This window comes from Myotis brandtii, unplaced genomic scaffold (assembly GCF_000412655.1).
Source record: "Myotis brandtii unplaced genomic scaffold, ASM41265v1 scaffold822, whole genome shotgun sequence".
Classification (NCBI taxonomy): Eukaryota; Metazoa; Chordata; class Mammalia; order Chiroptera; family Vespertilionidae; genus Myotis; species Myotis brandtii.
The window spans coordinates 680,192-705,624 of NW_005371333.1; the positions used below are offsets into that span (position 1 = coordinate 680,192).

The 25,433-nt window shown below is 37.1% G+C and overlaps 1 protein-coding gene across 7 annotated transcripts in view; it reads left to right on the plus strand.

Annotated features, from left to right (window-relative positions):
• The window catches only part of INPP4B (inositol polyphosphate-4-phosphatase type II B), a 484,095-nt gene that overhangs the window by 374,522 nt on the left and 84,140 nt on the right, over window positions 1-25,433 (plus strand). For all 7 annotated transcript variants that reach the window (XM_014531700.1, XM_005884189.2, XM_014531699.1 and 4 more), the window contains 2 exons: window positions 9,277-9,454; window positions 15,878-16,084. In XM_014531700.1, coding sequence (XP_014387186.1) covers window positions 9,277-9,454; window positions 15,878-16,084 — 385 coding nt within the window. The remainder of the gene's footprint in view (window positions 1-9,276; window positions 9,455-15,877; window positions 16,085-25,433) is intronic.

A 25,433-nucleotide genomic window follows, 5' to 3' on the forward strand; every position in this document is an offset into this window, starting at 1 on the left:
TATTATTGTAGATCACACAGGGAGAACAAAGGGTAAAATATTTAACTACAGCAGTGTTTGACTACATTCTGTGCAGTGAGAAAACCTAAAGTCATTTTCAAGTTCCACCATTTCTTCTTTTCAGTCAGGTCAGGTTTCTAAGCTTTCTAAATCTCCATTTTCCAGCTAATGGAAAGAAAATAGGATTCTACTGAGTCTCCTATCTTCCTACTCCAGGACTTCTGTGAGGATCAAATGAGATGAGGCACAGGAAAATGCTTCACAGACATTTGGTTAAAGTGTAAAATGTTTCCACCTGGCTACAAAGCAAGTCTTGTTCCTGGGCTGAAGAAACTGCAAGGAGACTAGTCACTAGGGAGAGGAAGCCGGGCATTGCTATGTGACATCATTACCCAGCGCCCACAGCGACTGTTTCTGGACTGGGCTGGGCTGTGGGCCACATTTTGCGCCATGGGGTCTCAGCAGTGTCGGCTGTGATTTGGTGGGCTGTCACTCCAGGGTGGTGGTGGGGCCTGTGTCCCACCTGGGGGAAGCCAAGTGTTGCTTTGTGGGTGCCAGGGCTGCCGTGCCATTTCTGTAAATGGCAGTGCGCATCATGGCAACTCCTGTGTTGAGCGTCTGCCCCATGGTGGTCAGTGTGCATCATAGCAACCAGTCAGATGGTCAGACACAGCATATTAGCCTTTTATATATATAGATAAGTTTAAAAGTAAATTACTGTATCTTTACTATTAAAAACATGAATCAAAGTGGTCATTTGCACTCAGATCAGTTACTAGTTTAATCTGCCTAAAATTGCTGTGCACAGCAGTAAAAATATTTCTAGAATATTATCTTACTGATTCTCTATAATTATCCCAAATATATCTCAGGGAAACCACTTATTTAGGGGTATACCTAGAATAAAAATAATAAAAGAAAAAAAATAAAATGTTAAAAGATGTTTATTGATTCTATCCATAATAATAAAATATTAGAAACAACTTGAGTGGATGGATAAGCAAACTATTCTGCATCACTAGAGTAGAACACTATGTAGTTATTTTAATTAGTATGTGGATTATGAGGTATGTAAGGATGAATATAGAAAATGTGCCCAAAAGAATACATGAAATTAAATGTACACAGAAGACATCAATCTGAACATATTGGTGAATGTTTCTGAAAGGATAACATATTTATTTTGAATGTGACAGATAGATGCAGACAGAGTTCTATATTTTTAGGATGGTTTTGTTTTCTAACTCCTTTTTATCTAGTTGTAGAATAAGAGAAACGTTTTTGTAAAAGCCTTTTGCCACTTCCAGCACATATGGGAAACTAGGTAACAGGAAACCAACTACACACATCTAGAAAAAGTGACTGCCATGTGTTATCCTTACACATTATTTTTAAATGACTGTCTGAGCTGGAAATATAAGGAGCTATAGAACTGAAGTTAGTAATCAATTCCTGAATCTATGGCTGCCCTGAAGGATACATGTACACAGCAAGAATACAGAGCCTTCGGTTTGCAAGGTCTTATGGGAAGATGAGGAGGCAAAAAAGTTATTTCCTTTTTCTCCTTCTCTGCTACCAGCCCCTGGCTGTGGCATTTAGAGGACAGGCATCATCACTCTCATCCACTGACTATCTTGCTGGCTACCCCTGGCCTTTTGTGTTCCTCATTGCATTGACCACGTAGCAGTCATAAAATATTTGTTGAGAGCAATTTACTGCTAGATAATTATCAAATTCTTTCTTTAGTGTAAGCTGTATTATAAAATAGAATCATATATCTTTTCTAATAAGCTTTGTCTTAATAAGCAAATGAGAACTTTGAAAATTATATTTTAATATTTATTGGCTGTACCTACCATTACATTACTAAATAAAAGATGTTTCCTGTGTTAGTTTTCATATTATAACTTTTCCAAATTTAAAATGTTTGTATATCATGCTCATGAGATTGTAAAACATAATTAAGAATTCAAACTGTGTAATAATAAGAACCTGGTTTTGAACCCTGGTTTTAACATCTATTCTAGTTGTGTGACCCAAGCCAAGTTACTTAACACACCCAGACTTCAATTTCCATATCTGTATAATGGAATAATATTTGTTCTTCTGAGAATTGTTGTCAAGATTAGATACAATAATCCCTGAAAAGAATTTAGCATAATGCTAGGCCTTTAGTATAAACCCAATAAGTATTAGCTATTAAAATGTGATACAGAAGAAGGAGGAGGAGGGAGAGATTTGAATTATTAGTCTTAAATCTACAGTGTAAATTGTTGGTTGTATTAGACACCCTCCAACAAATATCAGCTTTAACACAGAAAAAAAGAAAATGACTCCTAAATATACCTGTTGTTTTTTCTGTGTTCTTATCTCGGGATCATAATCACCAGCACTATAATAGTATATGTGCTGGGAACATTCATTTTTGTTTTTATCCAGATTTATTGAGGTATAATTGACAAATGAAAATTTTATATACTCAAGGTGTATAACTTGATGCTTTGATATATGTATGCATTGTGAAATAACCAGGCTAATTAAGTTATCTATCATCTCACATCATTATCATTTTCTTTTCTTTGTTTTTGTGTGGGAACACTTAAGATCTACACTTGTAGCAAATTTCAAGCATACAATACCATATTGTTAACTATAGTCACCATGCCTGCATTAGATCCCCAGAACTTACACATCCTACACAACAAACTTTGTACCACTTAACCAACATCTCCCCATTTTTTTTCTTGCCAGTCCCTTGGCAACCACCTTTCCATTCTCTGCTTTTGTGGTATGCTAATTTGCATGCAATACAACTGATCTATTTTAAGTGTACAAGTCAATGATTTTTTAAATTGTAGAATTGTGCAGTCATCATCACAATTCAATTTTATGACATATCCATCACTCCAGACAGGTCTCTTATACCCATTTGCAGTCAAGGAAGCATTTGCTTTTACAGTGTATTTTTTTGAATAGTTTCTATTATTGTACCTTATCTTACTCTATACTTTGATTAGGCACATGAATGGATACGGTCCAGGTTGGAGTTGAGAAATATTTTAGATGGGAGCAATTGGGAGAGCTGGTTTGGATGTTCCTCCATCACGCCTTCCTAGAGCAGTGAGCATGAAAATACCAGTGGACAAACTATGAGAAGTAGAACTGGACAGCCCCTTGGAAGTCGACAAAGAAAATAAGGGCAATTGAATTTAAAGATAAATGGGAATAGGTAATGCAGGAAGTGAAAACATATTAGACTCTGTTTATTTGAAGATCATATAATTGTGCCTGAGAAAAATTTTTTAGGGCAGGGATAGGACTAAGGAAAGGATGTACATAGAAAAGAGGTCTTATTGGTCAAGAAACTACAGATAAGAGCTTGCAACCTAAAAAGTGGGATAGTAGGAGCTACTGTGATCAGAGCCAACAGGCAAATTTCCTTTGAGGGCAAAATAAACCAAAATGAATTCTAGGTTTATTCCTCTTAATTGGTATAACCTGTCACAGAGCTAATAAATGGCAGAATCAGCCTTGTTCAAAATTGCTGGTTCTAAAATTAACATGAAACCAATATTTTTTTAAAATGAGTAGTTTCAAAGACAAACATCAATTTAAGCTTAGATCATGTAACTCATTTAATTATATGAGTGAAATCCATAGGCAGTAAACAAAACAAATACTGTATTCCTCTAGTTCTTTTTTCTAAACCATTCTTCCAGGGAGAAAAAAAAAAAGGAAAGGCTGCCTGGTGAAAAGCAGAGAAGTCTGGGTTTGTTTTTTGCCTTCTACTATTTCCTGAAGCACATTGTTAAACCCTGTGAAGCGAGAAGGGTATATTCAAATACACTAAGGGGTACATTTCCATTTATTATCCACATGGTTTTCTTCTCAGTTAAAGCTGAGAGCCTGTCTATCCTTCCCTGTTGATTTCAAGGGATCATTCTTTGTTTGTTTTGTTATGTTTTTATTTTGGTTTTTTTGTTTGTTTGTTTTACAAGTAGTGCTTGAGTTGGGAAAAAGTGGAGTTTGTCCCTTAGATGTTTCTCTGGAGATTTCATTCTGGCACCGGAACAGAAGCACATCACTCTATGGCACTTTTTCTATGCTGGTCTCCTGCCCAGGCGCCTCCTCCTCTATCATTTCCTTCCCTTTCAACCTTGCCTGTTCATCATCTCTCATCTGTATTTGTCCATGCCTCCATTTACTATGGGACTAACTTGGTTGAGCAAATGGGTTCAGGAGTGGAGGGAGCAGTGCCTGTAGGGGTGGAAAGAAAAGTGGCAGAACGATTCCCAGAATATGGGGCGTGGGCAGGGAACTAAGAAAGAATTGCTGTATTTCCCTCTCCTTGCCTGCCTCAGGCCTCCTTCAAACCTAAGCATAAGTCAAGGATTTTAATGTCTTAGAGCAGTGATGGCGAACCTTTGAGCTCGGCGTGTCAGCATTTTGAAAAACCCTAACTTAACTCTGGTGCCATGTCACATAGAGAAATTTTTTGATATTTGCAACCATAGTAAAACAAAGATTTATATTTTTGATATTTATTTTATATATTTAAATGCCATTTAACAAAGAAAAATCAACCAAAAAAAAAATGAGTTTGCGTGTCACCTCTGACACACGTGTCATAGGTTCGCCATCACTGTCTTAGAGTAAGGACTGAAGATTCTAGGCTATTGTAATGATCCTGAGGGTAGAAGGTGATGGTGTCTTGCACCAGGGTGGTTGCAGTGAATATAAAAATAAGTGGTTGGGTTTTGCATGTGTTTTGAAGGAAAAGGCAGAATTTTCTGAAAAATTGGAGAAAGGGTAGGAGAGAAAGAGAAGAGACAGACCATAGCAGATGGACTTGCTGTGAGCTACTTTGGGAAGAGTGTAGGAGCTGGTGGTTAAGAATGGGGAGCTGATGAGCCCAGTTGGGGACATCAGGAGTTGGAGGTGTCAAGAAGAGAGCTTTTTTTTTGTTTGTTTGATTGTTTTGACTGTTCCCATCACCATGTATTTGTTTACTTCAGCTAGAGACTTACTGACATTTGCAAACATAAAAGTACAGTGCCAGGCCGACTCCAAACACTTCCTCAAAGGGTTTCGAGAGTTCCAGATATCTCCACATGAACATGAGTCCACAGCACAGCACATCGAACCTGGGACAAGTGTTCAGTATCTGTACTTTGTGGAGAAGTCAGTCCTTCAGGGACACGAGCAGGCCAGCCTTTCCGGGCGCCTCAGTAGGTACACAATCTCCATGAAGTCGATCATCTCCTGCTTGTCTTCCTTGGCCCGGTTCATCTGGTTGTTGCCAGTACCCAGGCCAATCCTGATGTGCTTGTCACTGAAGAAAAAGAACACAGTCCACGGATCGTATAACTCATACATTTTGTTGAAGTCAGATACTAATGTAGTTTCCACAAGATGAGTAACTGCCAGATGTTTAAGTTCCTCTGCTATGCTGTCCAGAACCTCGTCCACTGTCATGCACTTGTGTCCTAATCGTGCCTGAACCAAATGTCGACTGCTAGGTCTTCTTCGGAAAGGACGGTCTCATCCACCTTGTGCAAGTGTGGGACCAGGTACGCCACGTTGGCGACTCAACTGGCCTCTTGCTAACACAGGGCCTCCCGAGTAGAGAGCTTTTGTTTTTAATTGGAGTTCAGGAAAATAGATTTGGGTTAGACATGTGAATTTGGGGGTCATTAGCACAACTGAGGTGTTTAAACCACCAGATTAAATGAGGTTATTTAGGAAGGACATGAAGATTTTTTAAAAAGGAGGAGTTCCAAGTACTGAGCCCTGAAGCAAGTCAACGCTAGAGGATGGGGATGCAGAAGGACCAGCGAAAAGCAACCCAAGTGGGATGTTCGCTCAGGATATACAGTCCTTGTCTAAATTGTATCCTGGTACTAATTAGAGTATATGAATATGAATATTAATTCGCTACCTGCTTTATTTTTCTTTATATCTCCAAAATATGACACCCCCATAACAACATGCACACACCTACATGTGAATATGTGTGTGTTCTAATGAAATGATATTAAAGAATTTAAATAAATAGAAACTAAAATGTACGTATTCACATATATACACTTTAATTGTTTTACTAGTGGAAAACTGTTATGAAGCCGATTTCAATTTTCATGATCTATGATTTGCTATATTATTTACACCCTATAAAATATTTTTTTGTCCAAGCAGATATGTTGTAGTTTTGCTGGTTTTGTCTGATTGATACTTAATTCAAGTGTTTGGATTCAGTTTAAATTTCAGACCACTATAAAACAGAGTTTTGCTATATTCTTTTTATCTCGATAATTAAATTGTACTCTTAACTTTCCATTTAAGAAGCTATAACTGTGAAAATATATGACATGTTTAAGAGTAAGGCACTGAATAGGTAGACGAAATTTATGTCTACTTAAACTTATTTTGTGGTGGCGATATTTTTTTCCATACCATACTATTTCACCCTGGACGCCAACATTGGCTTTTATTGTGGAAAATGAATCTTTCAGCCTCACTAGGTAAGGTGCTCATCATTATGGGACCAAAGTGGGAGAAGCGATGCCTGCTGCCTAACTCCCTCCGACAGACCAATTTAGGAGCAGGGGCAGGGTTATGCTGATGTCCCCAGACTGTGACTGAAGAATGTATTGGAGGGGAGGAAAGGAAGTGGGTGAGAGGTATATTGGGAGGGAAAAAATGAAGGGATGGTGCAAAAAAGGGGAGGCAACGCTGGTAATGGGAAAGGAACCGAAGCATCTTGTGCTAAATGTAAAAATGGAGTGCAAAAGTAGCTTCGTAAAAGGTTTATGAAAATTAAAATTAGTTCGGGATAAGGAACTTAGGGTAAGATTACTGAACTTTTATCAGAATTATTATGTAGAAGATCAAGGGTTCAGAGGGGATAAGGGTCAAAACAGTGACAGCAGGTGTCCCTGCCAGTGCTCTGCTCTCCACCTGCATGGGGATTTCCCTTTGTTACAAATGTTACCACCTATTGGGGCAGAACCGCCTGGCGTTGCCAGGAAATCTGCACTTCTAACACCCAGACCCTGTCCTAATCCCCAAGTCAATCTTATGCCCGCTAAAATTTGAGCACAGCTGAACTAGGATAGAAGAAATGAACACTTGAAAAATAAATCTTGTAAATGTGCATGTTCGATTCAAATGGAGAGGAGACACTAAGGGAATTTGCAGAGTAAGAAATAAATAGAAAAAAATAATGTATGGGAGTGACTGTATGAGAGGCCAGGAATGCTATCCTCAACAAGAGGACAGTTATGTGAAGAGAAGAATGGAAGCGCACACATGACCTTGAGAAGGCCTGTCAGTACCCATAAGATGACACCAGAGAGCAAGCACATGACCTTGAGAAAGCTAGCTTTCCAAGCAAGAGCTAGGTCGTGGGAGGCCTGTCAGTACCCATAAGATGACACCAGAGAGCAAAGTGTAATGCCAGAGGAGCAGATCAGTGGAAAGGGGTCGCGGAGCAGCCACTACACACTGCCTTCTGTGTCGGGTGGGTATTAAGTCTTACTCTCTCCTGTCAGAGCTGCTGGGCATCAAACATCAGCCCCACCCTGGTGTCCCATCAATATCTTTAGATAATCATTATCTTTACAAAAATAACACCCGGTTGTTTGATTTACTAGAGAGCGTGGTAGATTGAACTTCGTACCAAATCTGAGTACAGATGATTTTTGTTAAGGGCCTTAGCACACTCCTGCATAAGATTGGGAGAGCCGGAAAGAGACAAATAATTGACAGGGACATCGTTTCCTTTCTCCTCCTCACCATTGTTATTTGTCTAGGGCTTTAATTGGCATTAAAATATATATGATACGTAAGTAAGGTATGTTTTTATTTTTAATCTTCTGCTTCTGAAATTTCAGTCACATGCAAAGTTGAGAGCAAATTCCCCTAAGTGTCACAGATTAGCACTGTGTTTTCTTCATGAACCTATGCCCTTCGTTGACTTCTTGTCCTGTCGTAGGAATAGTCCAAGCAATCAAGGACATTCCTCTTCATTAGCATGCAAGAAAAAAATTAAATAAATAGCATGATAGCCATTATATGTTTACAGAAGAATATTATTTCCCTGAAGAAATGGATACTTCCTCCTGAAAATCATTAGTGTTTAAAGGGAAGGGGACCGTGATTCCTAGATGTGAATTTTTCTTATTGGGTTCTAATATTTCAAAATAAGAAATGGAATGATGGGAATTTTAATAATGTAACTGGTAAATATGGAGAAAATATTCAATAAGTACCCAACATAGTAGCAAGGTATTGTGAGAAATGCTTTGACAGTTGGATACAAAGGGATGTAAGCATGCTTTGCACCAACCCTGTGAATGCAACAACCATGACTTCCCTCTTTTTCCCCTTTGCCTAGTGCTTTGCTATTTCTTCCTTTCCCTGCTGGAATGCCTCCTTGATCTTTCCTAATGAAACTGGCCAAAGATTTCTTCCCTCCATGGAATTCCTACCCCCATAACATAACCTGCTTGACCAATTCCTAGATGATGGTTATAAACAGCAGAAATCAATTTTAGATTTTTTATAACAAATGAAAAATCACAGGAACAAAAAGGGTGATGATAAAATAGCATAATGTAATTTTTTGCTGGAAATGCCCTTTTTCTCTACAATAAAATTCTCCATATGCCCACTTGGTATTAAATTCTTTTCTCAGCCATTAAAATTTACTCCCTTTGTCCCAAGTATCATGGGGGAAGATATAGGTAGTAGTTATTGGCTGCTTGCTCTGTGTCAAACACTCTGTTAGGCACTTGCCATGAATGATCACCAACCCAACCCACCTATTATAAATAATTGTTCAGATAATTATGCCCACCTCCCTCATGAGGAAGCAGAAGGCTGCTCAAGGTCACCCAGCTAGTAAGTACCAGAGCCAGGATTTATATTCAGTCTTTTCCCTCTGTGCTGTGTGACCTCAAGTTTATTGATAATTAATACTAACACTAATTTGTTTTGATTGTTAATACTTGATATATATAAACATAAAGAATGTTCCTAGTATATGAGTAAGAACTAGATTTATTTTACCTAGTCTTAAAAAATACCTTGTTCATTTTACTTTTAAAAAAACAACAACTCTTCTTAGGACATTGTAAAAATCTCTTAGAATAGTTCTTATCTGTTCAATAGGAAGTAATGACATATGGACTTATGTTTATGATTTGCCATCTGACATTAAGGGCTGCAAATTCTTTCTGCTTTGTGTGTAACTTGTCTTTCTCTTTGTTGTTGTAGTACTGGCTACCAGTTTATTTACTATTCACCTGAAAACACAGCCAAAGCAAAGGAAGTTCTCAGCAACATCAATCAACTACAACCTCTGATAGCAACCCATGCAGACCTACTGCTTAATTCTGCAAGCCAGCATTCTCCAGACAGCTTGAAGAATTCTTTAAAGATGCTTTCAGAAAAAGTAAGACCCAAATAATTCCTACAGTGGGGAAAATGAAATACCCCAATCCACATGGGTGTTGCTTTATGCATACATTGCCTTTCCTAGCACCTGGAAATGTAAAATAGACTAAGTTAAAAAGTAAGCTTCAGAGTATTGCCACAGGATCAAACTGAATTGGCCTCATTCTCTTTTCATATCTTAACTGAGCACTGATTTTTTTTCCTGGTAGGAAATGAAACCTGTTATTGGTTGGTATATTTTTTTTTTCTTTTCCTTGACATCCTTCATTTTCTTTGGCTCGTGGCCTTGTCAAATAAATTAGATTTTGAAAGTTATTTTCCTCTGGTGATCACCTAAATTATATGCATATGAAGCTATACATTTAAATGGGAATTCACTTCATTTGAAAACAGGACTTGGATGTGAATTCTTATCAGTGACATGGGGTAATTTCTCTGCCTGATGCACTTTCAACATTATCTACTGGGAAAAGGTTCTAAAATTTCCCCAAAATATTAGTTATTGTTCAAAATGTTAGTGGGACCTAAGCCTTCATTTTTCTAAGGGTGACTTGCACCTTATATGCAGAGAGGACAGGTAGCCTGGCAAAGGTAGGTACTACATCAATTCCATAACTAATTAGGGCAACTAAATGACACAGAGAGAACCAAGGTAGCAAAAGACAAATTGCAGTTTGATTTTAAATATAAAACCAGGTGTCCTGGTGTCCAATTCCAATACAATTATCCTTAACCTCTGCATTCTGAGGACACCTTGCAATTTATTATGAGATCCTTTCAGTAAATATGTCCTTGAAGAAAATGACCAAAGAAAGTTCTCTTGGTATTATCCTATATAATAAAAACCTAATATGCTAAGTGTTAGACCATTCGTTCAACTGTTTGACCAGTTGTTATGATGTGCACTGACCACCAGGGGGCAGATGCTCTGATTGGTAGGTTAGCTTGCTTCTGGGGTCTGGCCAATCGGGACTGGGCGAGACAGGCTGGGATATGCCCTGCCCTACTTGGTCCCTCCCCCCTCCCCAGCTGGATAATCTCTCAAGTTCCTCCCTGGCCTCTAAAATATTTCTTCTAATTAATTTCCTTTCAATGTGCATGAATCTGTGCATTGGGCCTCTAGTTTTAGAATAAAATAACAGTGTAGTTTTTTGCAGCCCTAAAGAACAGATTCATAGAAACCTGGATATGATAGGTGTATATTTTTTATTCAGATATGCTAATTTACAATAATAATAATAATAATACTTTTTACTTATTTAACATTTTAGTTTAAAGAGTACACTATTATAATTTTCTCATAGGATATAAATAATATCTATTTGTATTAAAAATTAGCTAATACCTGTTCAGAAAGGTCAAGTGAATTGTCTAATTAATTAAAAAGTTAAAAAGTCAAAGCCTAAGACTTCCAGTTCGAACTGCAGCATTCCTTCTCTGTCAGATCAGGTGCCTCCATCATGACAAGGGAGGGAAAAACTGACCCAAATTTTACAAGTGCCGACTTCGCCAAATCTTGTGCCAGGAGCTTCGTGACTGGTGTTATTTTACTTTACCTTGAAATGGTGGGTACATACTGATTGTCTAGCTCACTTCCAGAGGCAGTTTCCAGGCCATAGCACAAAAAGGGAAAAACCAGGGAGGGAGGAAACTTTCCGGTATCCTTTATGTAATATATGCATTTTGATTTTTACATTTTTAAAATTACAAAGAAAATTTTAGACAAACTCATCAGCAATGCTTAACTATTCTGATAGTCAATAAATATATCTAATTATCAATAAATATATTATGGCCAGGAAAAGGGAAGTGGGGAGAGGAAAGTGTTATACACAGTAAAATAATGTAATTTCATTTTGGTTCAGTTCTTTTTGGAATTTCTGGACGGAGGTGAGGCTTCTTGGATTCACCTAAGCAGAAATGTTAGTAGGTAGCACATCACTGCAGTGATCACAGAGCAGTATTTATGTTCTTCCTGTGCATTGGGCAGGGGCTTGTCATTTCACACATCATTTACAACTTGCTGCAGTGACTTGGGTGGGGGGACAGGGCACGTATTTTCTCCTCCTTTAATTCAGCATCGCTCTAACTTTTCCCCTATATTTTTTTTTTACTGAGTAGACATGCTTCGTCTACTAATAAATCTGTCAGCCTTTGAAACCAGGAGGATCTTTTTAGGTTTGCAAGCCATGCATTTTCATTTTAAGAATGTGTTACTGGAAGTTCAAATAATTATCCCAGTTAACAGAGTTTTGCATAGTCTATGAAGACAATGTGTAACTTAGGATTTAAAATAAAGTATGATTCATTTCTACCTAGCCATGCTGCTGGTGGTTCAGACTCCATGCCCCAAGAATGGTCTTCTATTTTTTAATTAATTGATTGAATTTGCTACTAATGACTTAATGGACACTTTTGTAAGTTTGAGCGAAAAGGGTTTTTTTTTGTTTGTTTGTTTGTTTGACTTTTGTTTTTTAAAGCAGGCTTGCAGAACTTTCCATTTCAGGGTGACTTCCTCTTTCCTGCTGTGCCTGTGGTGTGGGGGCAAGATGGCAGACTCTTATTTCTGCCACTCTAGGAAGGTCCCGTAGCAGTCAAACCTTGATCAGCTGCCCGTGTGGGTCAGTAGTTTCAGCATCAGCAAGGAAGCAGGCAGTTGGAAGGGAGATAAAATCTCTGTGTGTTTTTTCTAATTATGGGTCGAAATTTTCTGCTTCATTGTATGCTTGGTATATTCTATGGAATAACAGGAATTTTGTATTTTACATTCTTGGTTGCTGGATTTTATTGTATTCCTTTAAATAATGTTGGATTTTGTGCTAGTGTGAAGTCAAGTTATTAGCAATCAGCAAGATCCTTTCAAGCCTTATTTTTAAGCCCCATTAGAGCAGGATCCAGAGCAGCCTTTAACCTAGGACTAATTTAGCCCCACTGTTTGGGCCATACCCTTCTGAGGGCTCTACACAGTGCACACAGTGCCCTATGTATTACAAAGCCCACTCTGCTGGTGGGAAGATGATCTATTCCAAGCCCTTGTGACCCTGGATCCTCGCACATGCAGATCAGTACTCAGGTAAAGATTTAAAAGCATCCACTTACAGATCATCAGGGCTCTTTCTGTGTGCAGTTACCTCCTTTCTTGTACTCTTTTCTGTGAATTCTAACTAACCACTTTGGCTTTTCCAAGCTCTAATCTCTGTTTCCTCAGTTTGAGAAGTTCATGGGTGGCTTCTTCCTCCTTGTGCCCTAGCCTGGAAACTGCCTCTGGAAGGAAGCTAGATAGTTAGAAGGAGCATATAGTTTATCTCTCTATGCTGCCTATTTTCCAATGCCCTATAGAATAATTAAAGCATATCAAATTTAAAAACAAACAGGATTCTTTCTTTCCATATACATGACAACTAAAATTATGGTCACTTGTTTATTCCATTGGCTAATTCCGTATTGCAGATGGGATTAGACATAGCCTTGAATTTTTTCAGTGACAATAAGGTCATTCCAAATAGAAGGGGACTTTGATTAATTTGTTGAAATTTCTCGTTAAAAAGAGTCATTTTAAATGAACATATCCTAACTATTTCTCTGCCACTGATAGTCAGGAAGCTAGGAAATTTATTCCCAGGAGAAATAATTTTTAGTACTTTTATACTTGCTGATAATTCAAGTTACTTTGAAAATATATATGAGAATATGAATTGGAGAAAAGTCAGTAAGGCAGAAAAACATTTCATTTTTCAGATAACATTTCTCTCTTTAAAATATCAAACGAATGAAATGGGTTGCCTTTGCTTAAGTTTATGCTTTTTTAGTATTATTGAACTGATATTTTAAATGAATTGTTTTGCCTACCCTTATGATAACATTTAGACAACCTTTCTTTTTTAACTTAATGTAATGTGAGCTGAGTCAGAAAAGAAAATAGCTTATCAGAACTCCAAGGCAACAGGCAACTCAGAGACATGGTCACACTCTAGCCATGACTTTTAGCTTCCCTAGTATCTTCTCAGTTGCAAGAACAACAAAATACAGGCGTGTTGGAATTCTGTGGAGTATATTAATCTCTATAAGCTTATTTATTTGACTGTCAGGATCTTCATTGGTCTATACTAAGTAATGCTGCTCAAGAAAATTAAGATTTGTTTCCAGGTCATGTGAATAGATTATTTTCTATTTTCTAACAGAATGCGATTCTACATACAGGATTTTGAGAGTTTCCAAGGAGTCAGATAAGTTTTTCATATCAACACAAAGTAAAAGATCAGCTATTATTGTGTTCTCTTAAGATTTTGTGTATTATATTATATTAAAACCCAAAATTTCTGAGTTGTAAAGCTATAAGAATCTACTGTATTATCTCCCAGGACTTGGTGATAAATCAACCCAAATGAGATTTGAATAAATGAAGTGTGTGCATGATATGGGAAGAAAATGATTGCAATGATAAGAACCATATAAGATTTCATTGCATGTGAATAGATATTTAGCTACATGGTAATTATGTGAGTGGTATAGGACTAGAGATGTAGTAGCAGGAATTCAAAGAAGGCAAGCTGTTTTGCTCTAAAAATAAATCAAAAGTTGCTATTGAAATTATCAACAGAGAAATAGTCTAGTTAAGTTGAATGGAAATAAATTCACATGTTTAATATTTAAATTAACATTGATAGACACATTTTTTCTATGTGGAAAATTATGTAAACAACATATTTCCCCATTTTGCTATAACTATCCTGGTTTGAATACTGTCAAGCCATTTTTTTCAAGTGTTATTTTTTAATTAAAAAGGTGCTTTTTATTTTGATTTCCTAGTTTATTATAAAAATATTTTCCAATCTCTTACTCTTATATAATCTTTTCCCATATTTCTTGTCTAATTCCCTTTAAAGTGCCTCTAGATTAAAAGAGTGTTTAAATCATCCAATAAAGTTTAGCAGTAAAGATAGTTACATGGGCAATTGTGGACACAATTAATTCTGAGAGCTGGTAGCTGTTCAAAACACTTGGGGAGTTTGAGGTTGGGAAGAAGGGGAGGACAGAAACCTCCAGTTGCAGTGGCTGGGAGGTGGTGTGGAATAAGGGGAAAAGCTACTGAATTTGTCAGAAAACGGGATCTGTTCCATCTGTGCTGCTAATACGCAGTCTGCCTTGTCAGGTCACCACACTGGTTTCTTAGTTTCCTTATCTGGTTAATGAAGAGGTCCACTTTAAAGTCCATTCCAGTTCTAGAATTTCATGATCTATTGTAAAGAAGAGCTATACAGAAATGACATCATCTTACTAGGCCCCTGATTTTCTTTAATTGCATGGACACAACAGGGAGACAGAGACAATTTAGTAACCACCAGTTAGACATGGCAGTGTTGACTGCACCATGAGAGAGCACAATAAACAGGTACCCAGACTTACAGCTCTAGTGCAGTCAGCATTGTAGTCAAGAGTCACATTAAATGGTAATTATATCAACTGTTATTGAAAATAGTGCTATGACTTAAAGGACCCCTTCCTAAGAGATTACAAAGGATAAATATGATAACAATATGGGTCAGTGCGTGAGTGACTTCTCCACTCTTTGAACAGATTGTGAGCCCATGTGCATGCTAAGTGTACTATGACACAGAAAATCAATCACTGCCCCTCCAGTATATTACGGGGAGAAGCTATTAAACATTTCATTGGGAAATTGAAAAGTACAGCTGTGGAGTCCTTTATCGCTGGGAAGCTGTCATTATTCGAGTGCTCACTAGGTTATTTACCATCAGCCAGTAAAATCCTCCATGGTAGGTTTTATAGTAACCTCGCTAACCTCGAGCACTACTGAAACCATTTGGTGGAGGAGACAATTAGGGGGTGATAATAAGGAATAAAAGCCAAATGTTTTCATGAAAAGACTGCTTATTCATCTTTACTGTTGAAATTAGTAAAAACCAAGTCTCCTGCCTCTAAAAGACATGTCTTTCTTTAGCCTTTAACACTGTTTATTATCTATAATCTGATGATATTTTCCATTAAGCTCTATTTGGAATTACTTGAAAGGTAGATGGTTTTCGAATGATTATTCCCAGTGAAATCCATCTCCAAAGATAGAATGTGGAACTAAAAGTGAGGGGCTGAGGCGACAGATGGTGCATGGTTTTTGAATGATTATTCCCAGTGAAATCCATCTTCAATGATAGACTGTGGAGGAACTAAAAGTGAGGGGCTGAGGCGACAGATGGTGCTTATAGCGCACATGGAACCTCGGCATTGACTTTTAGAGCAGTAGGACTCAAGGCCTTGGCAACATCCCCAAACCAAACTATGTTCCATTGATTGGTATGAATCATTTTCTCTTAAGTGCCAACAAATCTGCAGTTGACCTTTTCATAGCTCTATGCTGAGATGCCTACCATGGTATTTCTAATCCTTGTCAATTTCTTTCCAGACAGAGCTTTTTGTTCATGCTTTTAAGGATCAGCTGGTCAGAAGCGCTCTGTTAGCACTTTACACTGCCAGGCCAGGAGGCATCCTTAAAAAGCCACCCTCACCTAAGAGCAGCACCACCGAGGAGAGCAGTCCCCAGGATCTACCCCCACCAATGAGAAGGCAGGACTCCATTCCCCATCATTCAGACTACGATGAGGAAGAGTGGGTAAGTCTCTTGCACATCACTTTCTTCCCAGTGTTCAGTCCTGAGACATTAAGTCAGCATGATAAGAAATCTCTGCTTTTTATCCAAACAAGGCAGAAAGCAGTCACGATACAGATTGTGGGTGAATCAGTCTCATTTTTACTTCAGGGCAAATTATGAATGGAAGTTTTATTCCTAGATCACATTTATTTGACATAAAAATGTATTTGCTGTCAAATAAATCATATATATACAACCATGAATATGTCATCAAAGCAAAGATGCCACAATTGCTAGATTCTATAATACCTTTCCTTATTTATTGCCAAGGTAATATAAACCATTACAATTGTGCTTTAGAAAAAGAGTCTGAAATTATGTATAATGCACTACTCAGATGCAACAAGTATTTTCATTGTTGTAACCCAAATGGCAGTGGATATAAAGATCTCTTAAATCCCTCTCCTCATGGTTCTATGATTAAGAAGATGTTCCTCTAGGTGTCCTAAAATTAGCAGAAGGATGGCCACATAAAGCATCTGAAAAAAGTAAAGCCAAGTGTCCTGGCCAGTGTGGCTCAGTTGGTTGAGCATCATCCCATGCACCAGAAGGTCGCTGGTTCGATTCCTGGGCAGGGCACATACCCTGGTTTCTGGCTCTATCTCCATTAGGGGACATGGAGGAGGCAGTTGATCAATGTTTCTCTCTTGCAGTGATGTTTCTCTTTCCTCCCACTTCCTACCTCTCTCTCTCTAAAAAAATCAATAAAAACATATTATTTTTTAAAAAAGGTAAAGCCAAGTAGACAAAAGAAGCCAGTGTGGATGGGAACTCTAGTTGGCAGATAAGACAGGAGAAACATGAAAGTGCTGGGTGAGAGAGACCAGTGTGTTATTCCTGAATTAATACCTATTAATTTTCTAAGACCCCTCTAAATTATATGCCCACATGGAAGGAAACTCTTTACTGTAGCATATGTTTAACCAAGAAAAGAGTATGCTAGCTGTATTAGATGTTAAACAGTTAATAATTACTATTCCTGCTACCCCAAATTTAAAAGTGTTCAGGGAGTAAATTATTGGAAAGGCCCAGATCTCTCAAAAAATTGCTGTCTCAAGTGCTGTGAAGTGATGGCTGCTCTTTCTTCTGATAAAATTTCTATCACAGGAAAAACAGAGCTGGGTTCCAAGAGGTAAATGCTGAATAAGTATTTGTTGTTGCTGATTAAGATTGCATTCCTCCCACGGAAGCATTTTCAAAAGAGCAAATCTAATATTTCTGCCTTTTACCTCACCGTTTCCTTCAATTTATTGAGAGCTCCAAGGCACTTGCCCCTCTTAACCTCTCTGAAGTTCGATTTTCTCAACCGCAAGCACCTGTTTGGCTTAGGGTGGTCATGAGATAAACGATTTACCTGTGTGATAGCGCTCCATTACCTGGAAAGGCCAAGGCATTGGATGACTTTAGAATTTTTTCTATGTTTTCTTTTTTAGCATATGTAAATTAAATAATCTGATTATGAGGATCAGTGCTATTCCTTGTGATAAAAGAGAAAACTGCATATTATAAACAGCTCTATCAAAAATGAATATTATGAATTTTAAGAGTTTGGGTAGATACAGAAAAGAACTTAAGCTTTTCATAAATAATTACCATTTTATGTAAACTCAAGTGAGAATTTTGGAATTTGGGGTATCGTTGGTTTTTATAATTTTCACCTCACTGTGTTATGCTAATCCTCCCTCATATCTCACCTTCCTCCTTCCTCCTGCTACACAAAAATGTCCCTCTTCTGCCTCCCTCCTTATTTCCTTTACTTTACATAACTTTGGGGACTTTCTAAATCGTAGCTGTTCCAAATTGGAAGGTAAGTATTAGGTCCTCAGAGTCTAGTGGTAGATAAAAACATGTTAACAAAGAGTGGCAAAAGGTTATGACAAAGGCTGGAGAGAGACAGATGGTAGAAGGTGGGCTTCATTAATGTGACTTCAACTCAACATTTGATACACAGAACCTTCTTATGACAGGCAAAGATGGAAGAGAGTGGGACACACAGTGAGGGGAGAAGGTGTCCAGCGAACCATTCAGTTCAGTGGGGTCACTGAGCAGCTGTTCTGCCTGGTGTGCATTCCTGCCGAGGGCAGTGAAAAAAGGAGCTTTTCCGGGCCTTCTCCTTGGCTTGTAGGTGGCCATCTTCCTGTCCTCATGACATTCTTCTGGGGTGCTACTCTGTCTCCAAATTCCCCTTTTCATAAGGACTCTTCATCTCTGGATCCCATTGTTATTAGAAAGTATATAAAACATTGTCTAAATTTACCATAATTGCAAGGGAAATATTTCCCACTCAAAGAAGTTACTTCTAACTCTCTCCTCCCAAAATAATTTTACTCTATTTGCCAGCAATAACAGAATTTGATTGTTAGATAGGTTCTTATTGTTAACCACTTTCTTTTAAAAAAATTTCTTCGTCAAGACATGAAAATTCTTTTAAGAAAAAGAAACAGAAAAATTTCACCAAAGCTATAACCATTTACCATTATTTCCAAAGCTTTAACTAACTTTGAAAAGTTTTATAAATTCAAAGAAAATATAGCTAATTGAAAATGCCTTTGGAGATTGTGCTAGTAAATGAATTGGAAACAAGTCTGTGTACCACTTTTCTAGCTAATTAGGTATTAGAAAAGTTTCAGCGCTGATTACAAGTCTAGTCAACTTCCTGAATTAATTCAGTGTTTTAAATAAATTTAATTTGTTTTCTGTGTTATCATATGAAAATATTCTCTGATCACTTACATTGGTTTAGGTTTAGACATAAGATCACAGTGGCTCCATTTTAAAAAATCTATTTGTTCTATTTAATTTCCTATAGTAACTAGTTTTAACAGTTGCCTAACATGAACAACTGCATGGAGCTTCTTACAATAAATATTTTGAAAGTGAATGCATGTTAGTAAATAACTTCTGAATACTCTGCTGACACATGCAGAATCTTCCTTTTTGAGGTCGTGAGAAAGAATCTTTATTAATTCTAAATCAGAGTGAGTCTGCCTCTTTTCAACTTGTTTTGTTAGCAAAATTGGTAACATGAATCTAGATAAAAATTATCTAGTCAATATGGAAGAGATTGAAACTAAAATGATCACTGACCAAAAAAGTCTGTTATTTGCATAATTTTCCTTATTAATGATTGAGTGCTTTGAAGGTTGATTTCTTGAAAAGTTGGTAAACAATTAAATTCCAAAGGAAAATTGAGATTTTATGACAATCTGTGCAAATAGGCTAATATAACATTCTTCATCTTTTAGCTGGTAAAGATGACATACTGCTTGTCTTCCTCTACATTTCTACAACAGATGCTTCCAACAGCTGGGATTCCAAGATTAGTTTGTCCAAAATATGAAAGCATGTCATCCAACCAAAGGATTAAGTTGACCCAGTTTTGTAGTTTTCAGTAATTATGCTATTCTCTTTAACACTGTGATTTAATGTTAACATTAGTACACTGATGGGTTTGGGCTGAAGTCTGCCTACCTTCATTTAAAAAATTGTTTTAAAAAAAGGTGACCTTCTGAACCTTTATATTCTGATACATTTTAGCAAAGAGAAGAATAGGAAAACTATTATTATTTATCCCAAACCTACTTTTTAGCTGAACTACATTTCTGTATCAGACATTTTAGCATTCAAATTACCTAATTAATTCCCTCTTCATGTTGTAAATGTAAATCAAATTTTAGATTTTAGTTACATTCTTAAGAGAACATTTGCTATGCCTTATTAAGGTACAATGTGTTTATGTCACATGAACACAATAGATGATCCACATTAATCCGTAATAACTATTCAAGAATTTTATAGATCATAGAAACAATAGCACAGATGCACAGTAATATTTATGTCAGTCATCCTGATAATAAAGTCCATTTATATCCTGAAAAAAAATGTGATTTCTCTATAACTCAATATTCGCAAAGATTGCATTTTGGAATAAGATTTACACAAACCAGTTTCTAATATATTATCAACATCTCACAGTTTATTTGGTATTACACCTTTCTCTAATGATGTCTAGAACAAACATGAATGCCTAATCTTAACAGAAGTATTAATAGAGCAGTTTATATTACCATAATTGGTAACCTTGATCACAGATAGTTTCAAAATATTACTAACTATTGAGGACAAACGTATTTTTGCCAGATAACCCTATAAGCAATCTTCAGTGATGTGTATTCTCAGCATCTCTTGCAGGCTTCTGTCTTCATCTTAGACTTTACCTCTAGGGAAAATCATTCAGGCCATGCATAACACAGAGATACCTATGCAAATTGATTTTCAAAAGAGAATCTGTTCGGTTTTCTGACTAGCTAGAATTATGCTTTGTGAAACCATTGACCTTATCTTAATAAGAAGGAAATCTATCATTCTCAATTTTTAGAGGTAATTAATTTTTATGGACAACTAGATACCAACCTATGATTTAACTTTTCTCAAGCGACACCTTACAATTTAGAAATCAAAATGAGTAAAATGTTCACTAAAATATGGCCAATTATTTCCAAATTTTATGTAATAGGTAGACAGACAGATATATAGTATGTGTGTGTGTATGCATTCAACTCCAAAACACTTTGTATAATAAAGCATTATTCTTATCCCATAAATCACTCAGCCTCGTTAACAATGAATTATAACCAGTCTGTTTCTTCCTTGTGTTCTTGAACTTTATAAGCTCCTAAAGGACAAAGACAGTGTCATGTTCACTGTTGTATCACTGCAGTTAGCAGAACATCTGCACATAAAAAGGTGCTGGATACTCATTTGTAGAGTAAATTAATGACTTTGAAATTTGCCCTCAAAATACTGTTCTTGTTTACCTTTTTATTTTGAAACACAGAGTATTTCTATTTAAGATAACTGCACTATGTCAGGCACCTCCCCCCCCCACACACACACACTGGAATTCATGAATTATTTTAAGGATTTTGTTTCTCTGTTCCAGTCAAAATACCTAGTTATATCCTCTCTCCTTGGTGCATATTTTCATCTCAGAATCAACTTTGAGGTGACTATTCAAGTTTTCTTTAAATTACCACCAAACATGGAAAGTGGTGGAATTCAGGATGGACACAGAATGTCAGGGATGACCAAAGCTAAGAACATGGTGAGTTAGGGCCTCCAAAAGCTTCCGGAAACCCAGTGGTGGCCATTTTAATTTCTTTTGATTATCACATGGCAATTACAAAGTCCTACTTACCCAGAAATAAGTTCTATTTTTCCCCAAAAATATGAATGGAAGCAGCTATTTTCTCCTTATCCCAGCCTTTTATTTTTATTCCCTAAGTCACACATAGTAGGATTATCGGGTTTTGTTAACCTTGTAATGAAGAAGGGACATTGAAAGCAAAGCATCCACTCTCCCCATCAGAAAGGGCAGGAAAAGACAGGGAGAATGAGGCTAGTCTCTGACATGGCAACTGAATGGGTTCTATCATCTGTTTTTTTGATGGATGGGAACATTCCTGAACTTCTCCAGCCCATTTCACCCAGGAGAAATGAGCTTGGAATACTTATTTTATATTAAAGTCCACAAAAGGTGATTAAGCAAAGTTCATGACTGTCCATTAAAATGCACAAATGTTCTATTAAAGAAGAGAAGCCCCAAATGAGATCTTTATGGGCATGCATATTCATGAAATGCTGCCCAATTCTAGATTTTCCCACATGCAGTTATTACATTCACCTTCAGTCCCCTGTTTTATAGCACCTAATGCAGTGTTTCCTCTATTCGCGTTCTATGTATTTTTTTTTTCAGAGTGAATGGAGGGATTTGCAGAATCAGCAGTTCATCCTCAAACTCAAACCAATGATTTTAACAGAGATATTTTATTTTTGTTAATGGGTGATTTTCCTGTGTTTTTATGTTGGATATCATCCTCTCCCTTGGATATTTTCCTGACTCTTATAATGCCTGGTTCAATGTCAAATATTTTGAAGTGCCTGTGAATAATAAATATGCAAACTTACATACACAGTTTTAAAATGTATGATTACATTAAACCAAGTGTCCTTAAACTTTAATATATCTTAATGTGAATAGTCAGACATTATTTCCTAAATAGAAATCTTTGAATACCCCAAATTTAATGAATTGTTAAAAGAAATGCTGAGGTATATACAGGCAGAATGTTAATATATTGGGGTACATTCATTTTTTAAAAAATCAATCCTGGAAATTGGTGGTATGCAGCACACCGACTGATAATGTCATATAACTCAACTAGGTGTGCAACTATTTAATGATATATAGACAACATCCAATTACCAACTTAAAATTAAAAGCCTTAGCCAATCGGTGGAAATTTTTTTTATTAAACAATTGTTTTATTTAACATTTTTACTGAATTGAAAGCTTTAGCATGATGTGGCATTAATTAGAGTGAACTCAGTCTATGAGTTTGATCTTAATTCTAACTTTAATTTGAAAATGTGGTAATACTTCTTAAAGTTGTATCTTAATTTCTTTCTATTCATAAGTAGCTGGTTATTCACTCAATCAACAGATGTTAATTAAGCACCAATGGTGTGTAGCAATGCTATAGGTACTTGGGGGAAAACAAATTAAGTATAAAATGTGGATTCTGACCTCAACAACCATATCATCTAATTCAAGTGAATGGCCAGCACTCACAAAACAAGCAGAGATATTGAGATTTCCCAGAATAGAGGTGGTTGAGTGATACACATAAAAAATGTTGAAAAGATCCCTGGCCAGTGTGGCTCAGTTGGTTGGAGTGTCATCCTGTGTACCAAAAGGTGGCAGGTTTACTTCTCCATCAGGGCACACACCCAGGTTGCCAGTTCTATCCTCCATGGTTCAATCCCCTGTCAGAGGCTCATGTGGGAAGCAACTGATTAATGTTTCTCTCTCACTGAGTGACACACATAAAAAATGTTGAAAAGATCCCTCGCCAGTGTGGCTCAGTTGGTTGGAGTGTCATCCTGTGTACCAAAAGGTGGCAGGTTTACTTCTCCATCAGGGCACACACCCAGGTTGCCAGTTCTATCCTCCATGGTTCAATCCCCTGTCAGAGGCTCATGTGGGAAGCAACTGATTAATGTTTCTCTCTCACATAGATGTTTCTCTCTTTCTCTGTCTCCCTTCCTCTCTCTGAAGTCAATTTTTTAAAAATGTTGAAAAGATTCAGAAAGAAATTATATGAAAATTAGAGAAGATGAAAAATATATAACCCTTCCTTCTTTTATCCATTCATTCATTCATTCATTCATTCTTTCTTTTATTTATCACCTACGAACCTGAGAATAAAAGGATTAATGAATAATAGTCATTTCCCTCATAGAGGCCTCTATCAGACAGCAAAAATGCAGAGGAAGGGTAGCACGAATAGTTCTTGGAAGTGGTGAGACTTGAAAAGGTTAGTATTTGGGTTGATGGAAGAGAAGGAAGAAGGTATTCGAAGCATAAAAAGCAGCATGTGTCCAGGTAGAAATATAAGTTCCTCCAAGGTTTCCTTCATGTCTCCAATGATCAGCACTGAACAGGCATGCAGCAGGTGCTCAGAAAATATATGTTAAGCTATTTAATAGGACGTTGCTAAGAGAGCAAGAGACTGACCTGGTAAAGTTTTCATTGTGAAGAGTAACAAGAAATAAGGAGAATTTTCTAGGTTGACTCAACCAGAGAGGTGACACTAGGCTGAGAAAAGAATGAAGATTCGCTGTAGTGCTTAGCCTGCTTTTGACCAGAGGACTGATGACTTGAGCGTGGTGATCAATGAAGATGAATGTGGCACTCATGTGTAGACCTGTTTGTGTGATAGCTGATATATAGGTCTGGGTCCAAACCACGGGAATGTAGAGAGATCAATACCGGAGAAACTGGCTGCTTATCTGAATCCACTGTGACTAGGGGCTGAATTTTGGGATAAGACCAGCAGTGTGTTTATTGTAAAGGAAGGTCAAGGATTCTTACATAAGTAAATAAATGAAGTTAAGCAGGAGGATCCATAGGAAGCAAACATCAGGAAATCTCACTTAATTCTGATGGATGGCAAATGTATGCCTCTTTTTAGTGGACATGGTGTGTGTGTGTGTGTGTGTGTGTGTGTGTGTGTGTGTGTGTGTATTACATAGCTTGAAGCATACATGCGCCAGTTTGTGCCATGGAGTATTTTAAGTACAACTCCTTTCATCTAGCAGTCTCTATCATAGCTTGAGGCATACATGTGCCAGTTTGTGCCATGGAATATTTTAAGTACAACTCCTTTCATCTAGCAGTCTCTATAAACTTAGGATCAGAGAAAAGAACTATGAAGTGATTAAAATAAGACAGGTTGGCAATGTTGAGGTAGGCCAGTATAGTGCAAATTGCATTCAATCAAGGATACACCAAAGCTTCTTTTTAAAGAAGGAGATTGGCCCTGTTAATCCATATGCCTGTTCTAATCAAAGTCCTCAGAAATTGGTAATGACAAGTGGGAAATTGTGCATGGAGATATAGATATGCCAGGGCTGCTTTGGACTCCCCATGCCAGCTCTGGTTTAGTTTTCACATTCTTGCTGATAAAAAAAAATTAGATCTAGAAAAGTTGATCACTTAAGCAATGCTGAACTTCTCCCTCCCTTCCTCCCTCTCTCTCTGCCTTTCTTCCAGGCCCTGTGCAATATATTGAAGACACAGGTCCCAAATAGGCCATAATCTGGTATTAGAGACAGAAGTGCATACCAAATCAAAAACTTTAATATACTATTTAGATGCCATAAAAGAGAAGGAAGCATGACCTGCAAAGTTCAGCGTTCTCTCACTGTGAGTTAGGTAGGATATTTTCCCCAAAGGGAAAAGAATAGAATGAGTCTACTCAGGGTCTACTGCTGAGTGTATCTTCAATAGATTATCTGATTATTCATGAACTGTGCATAAGAAACTGCTCCATTTCTCACCCCCATCAAACACTCTCCCAGCTCATGTGTCCTCTAAGCATTTAATGACTTAAATGTTTTTCCTACTGTTTGCCATATAACCCCTTACTACATATATGGTTGTTGGTCTTGATTGATGAACTTGTTTCACTCTGTTCCTCATGCCAATAAAGATCTCTCTAATGGCTGCAAAGGCTACTTTTCTTATCAATGGAATCCTGTCATGGGAGATATAAGTAAAGGAAAAAGAGTAGCATATAGGTATAAAATGTAAAATTATCCTTTTAAATCATCTTCTGTTCAGGCTTTTCATAGATGTGATTAAGATAAATTGACCCATCCCTTGCATTACTTTACATAAATATCTGTAATACTTTCAACAATAAAGATAAATTTTAAAAAAAAGAGGAAGAAAGGCAGCATTCAGCCC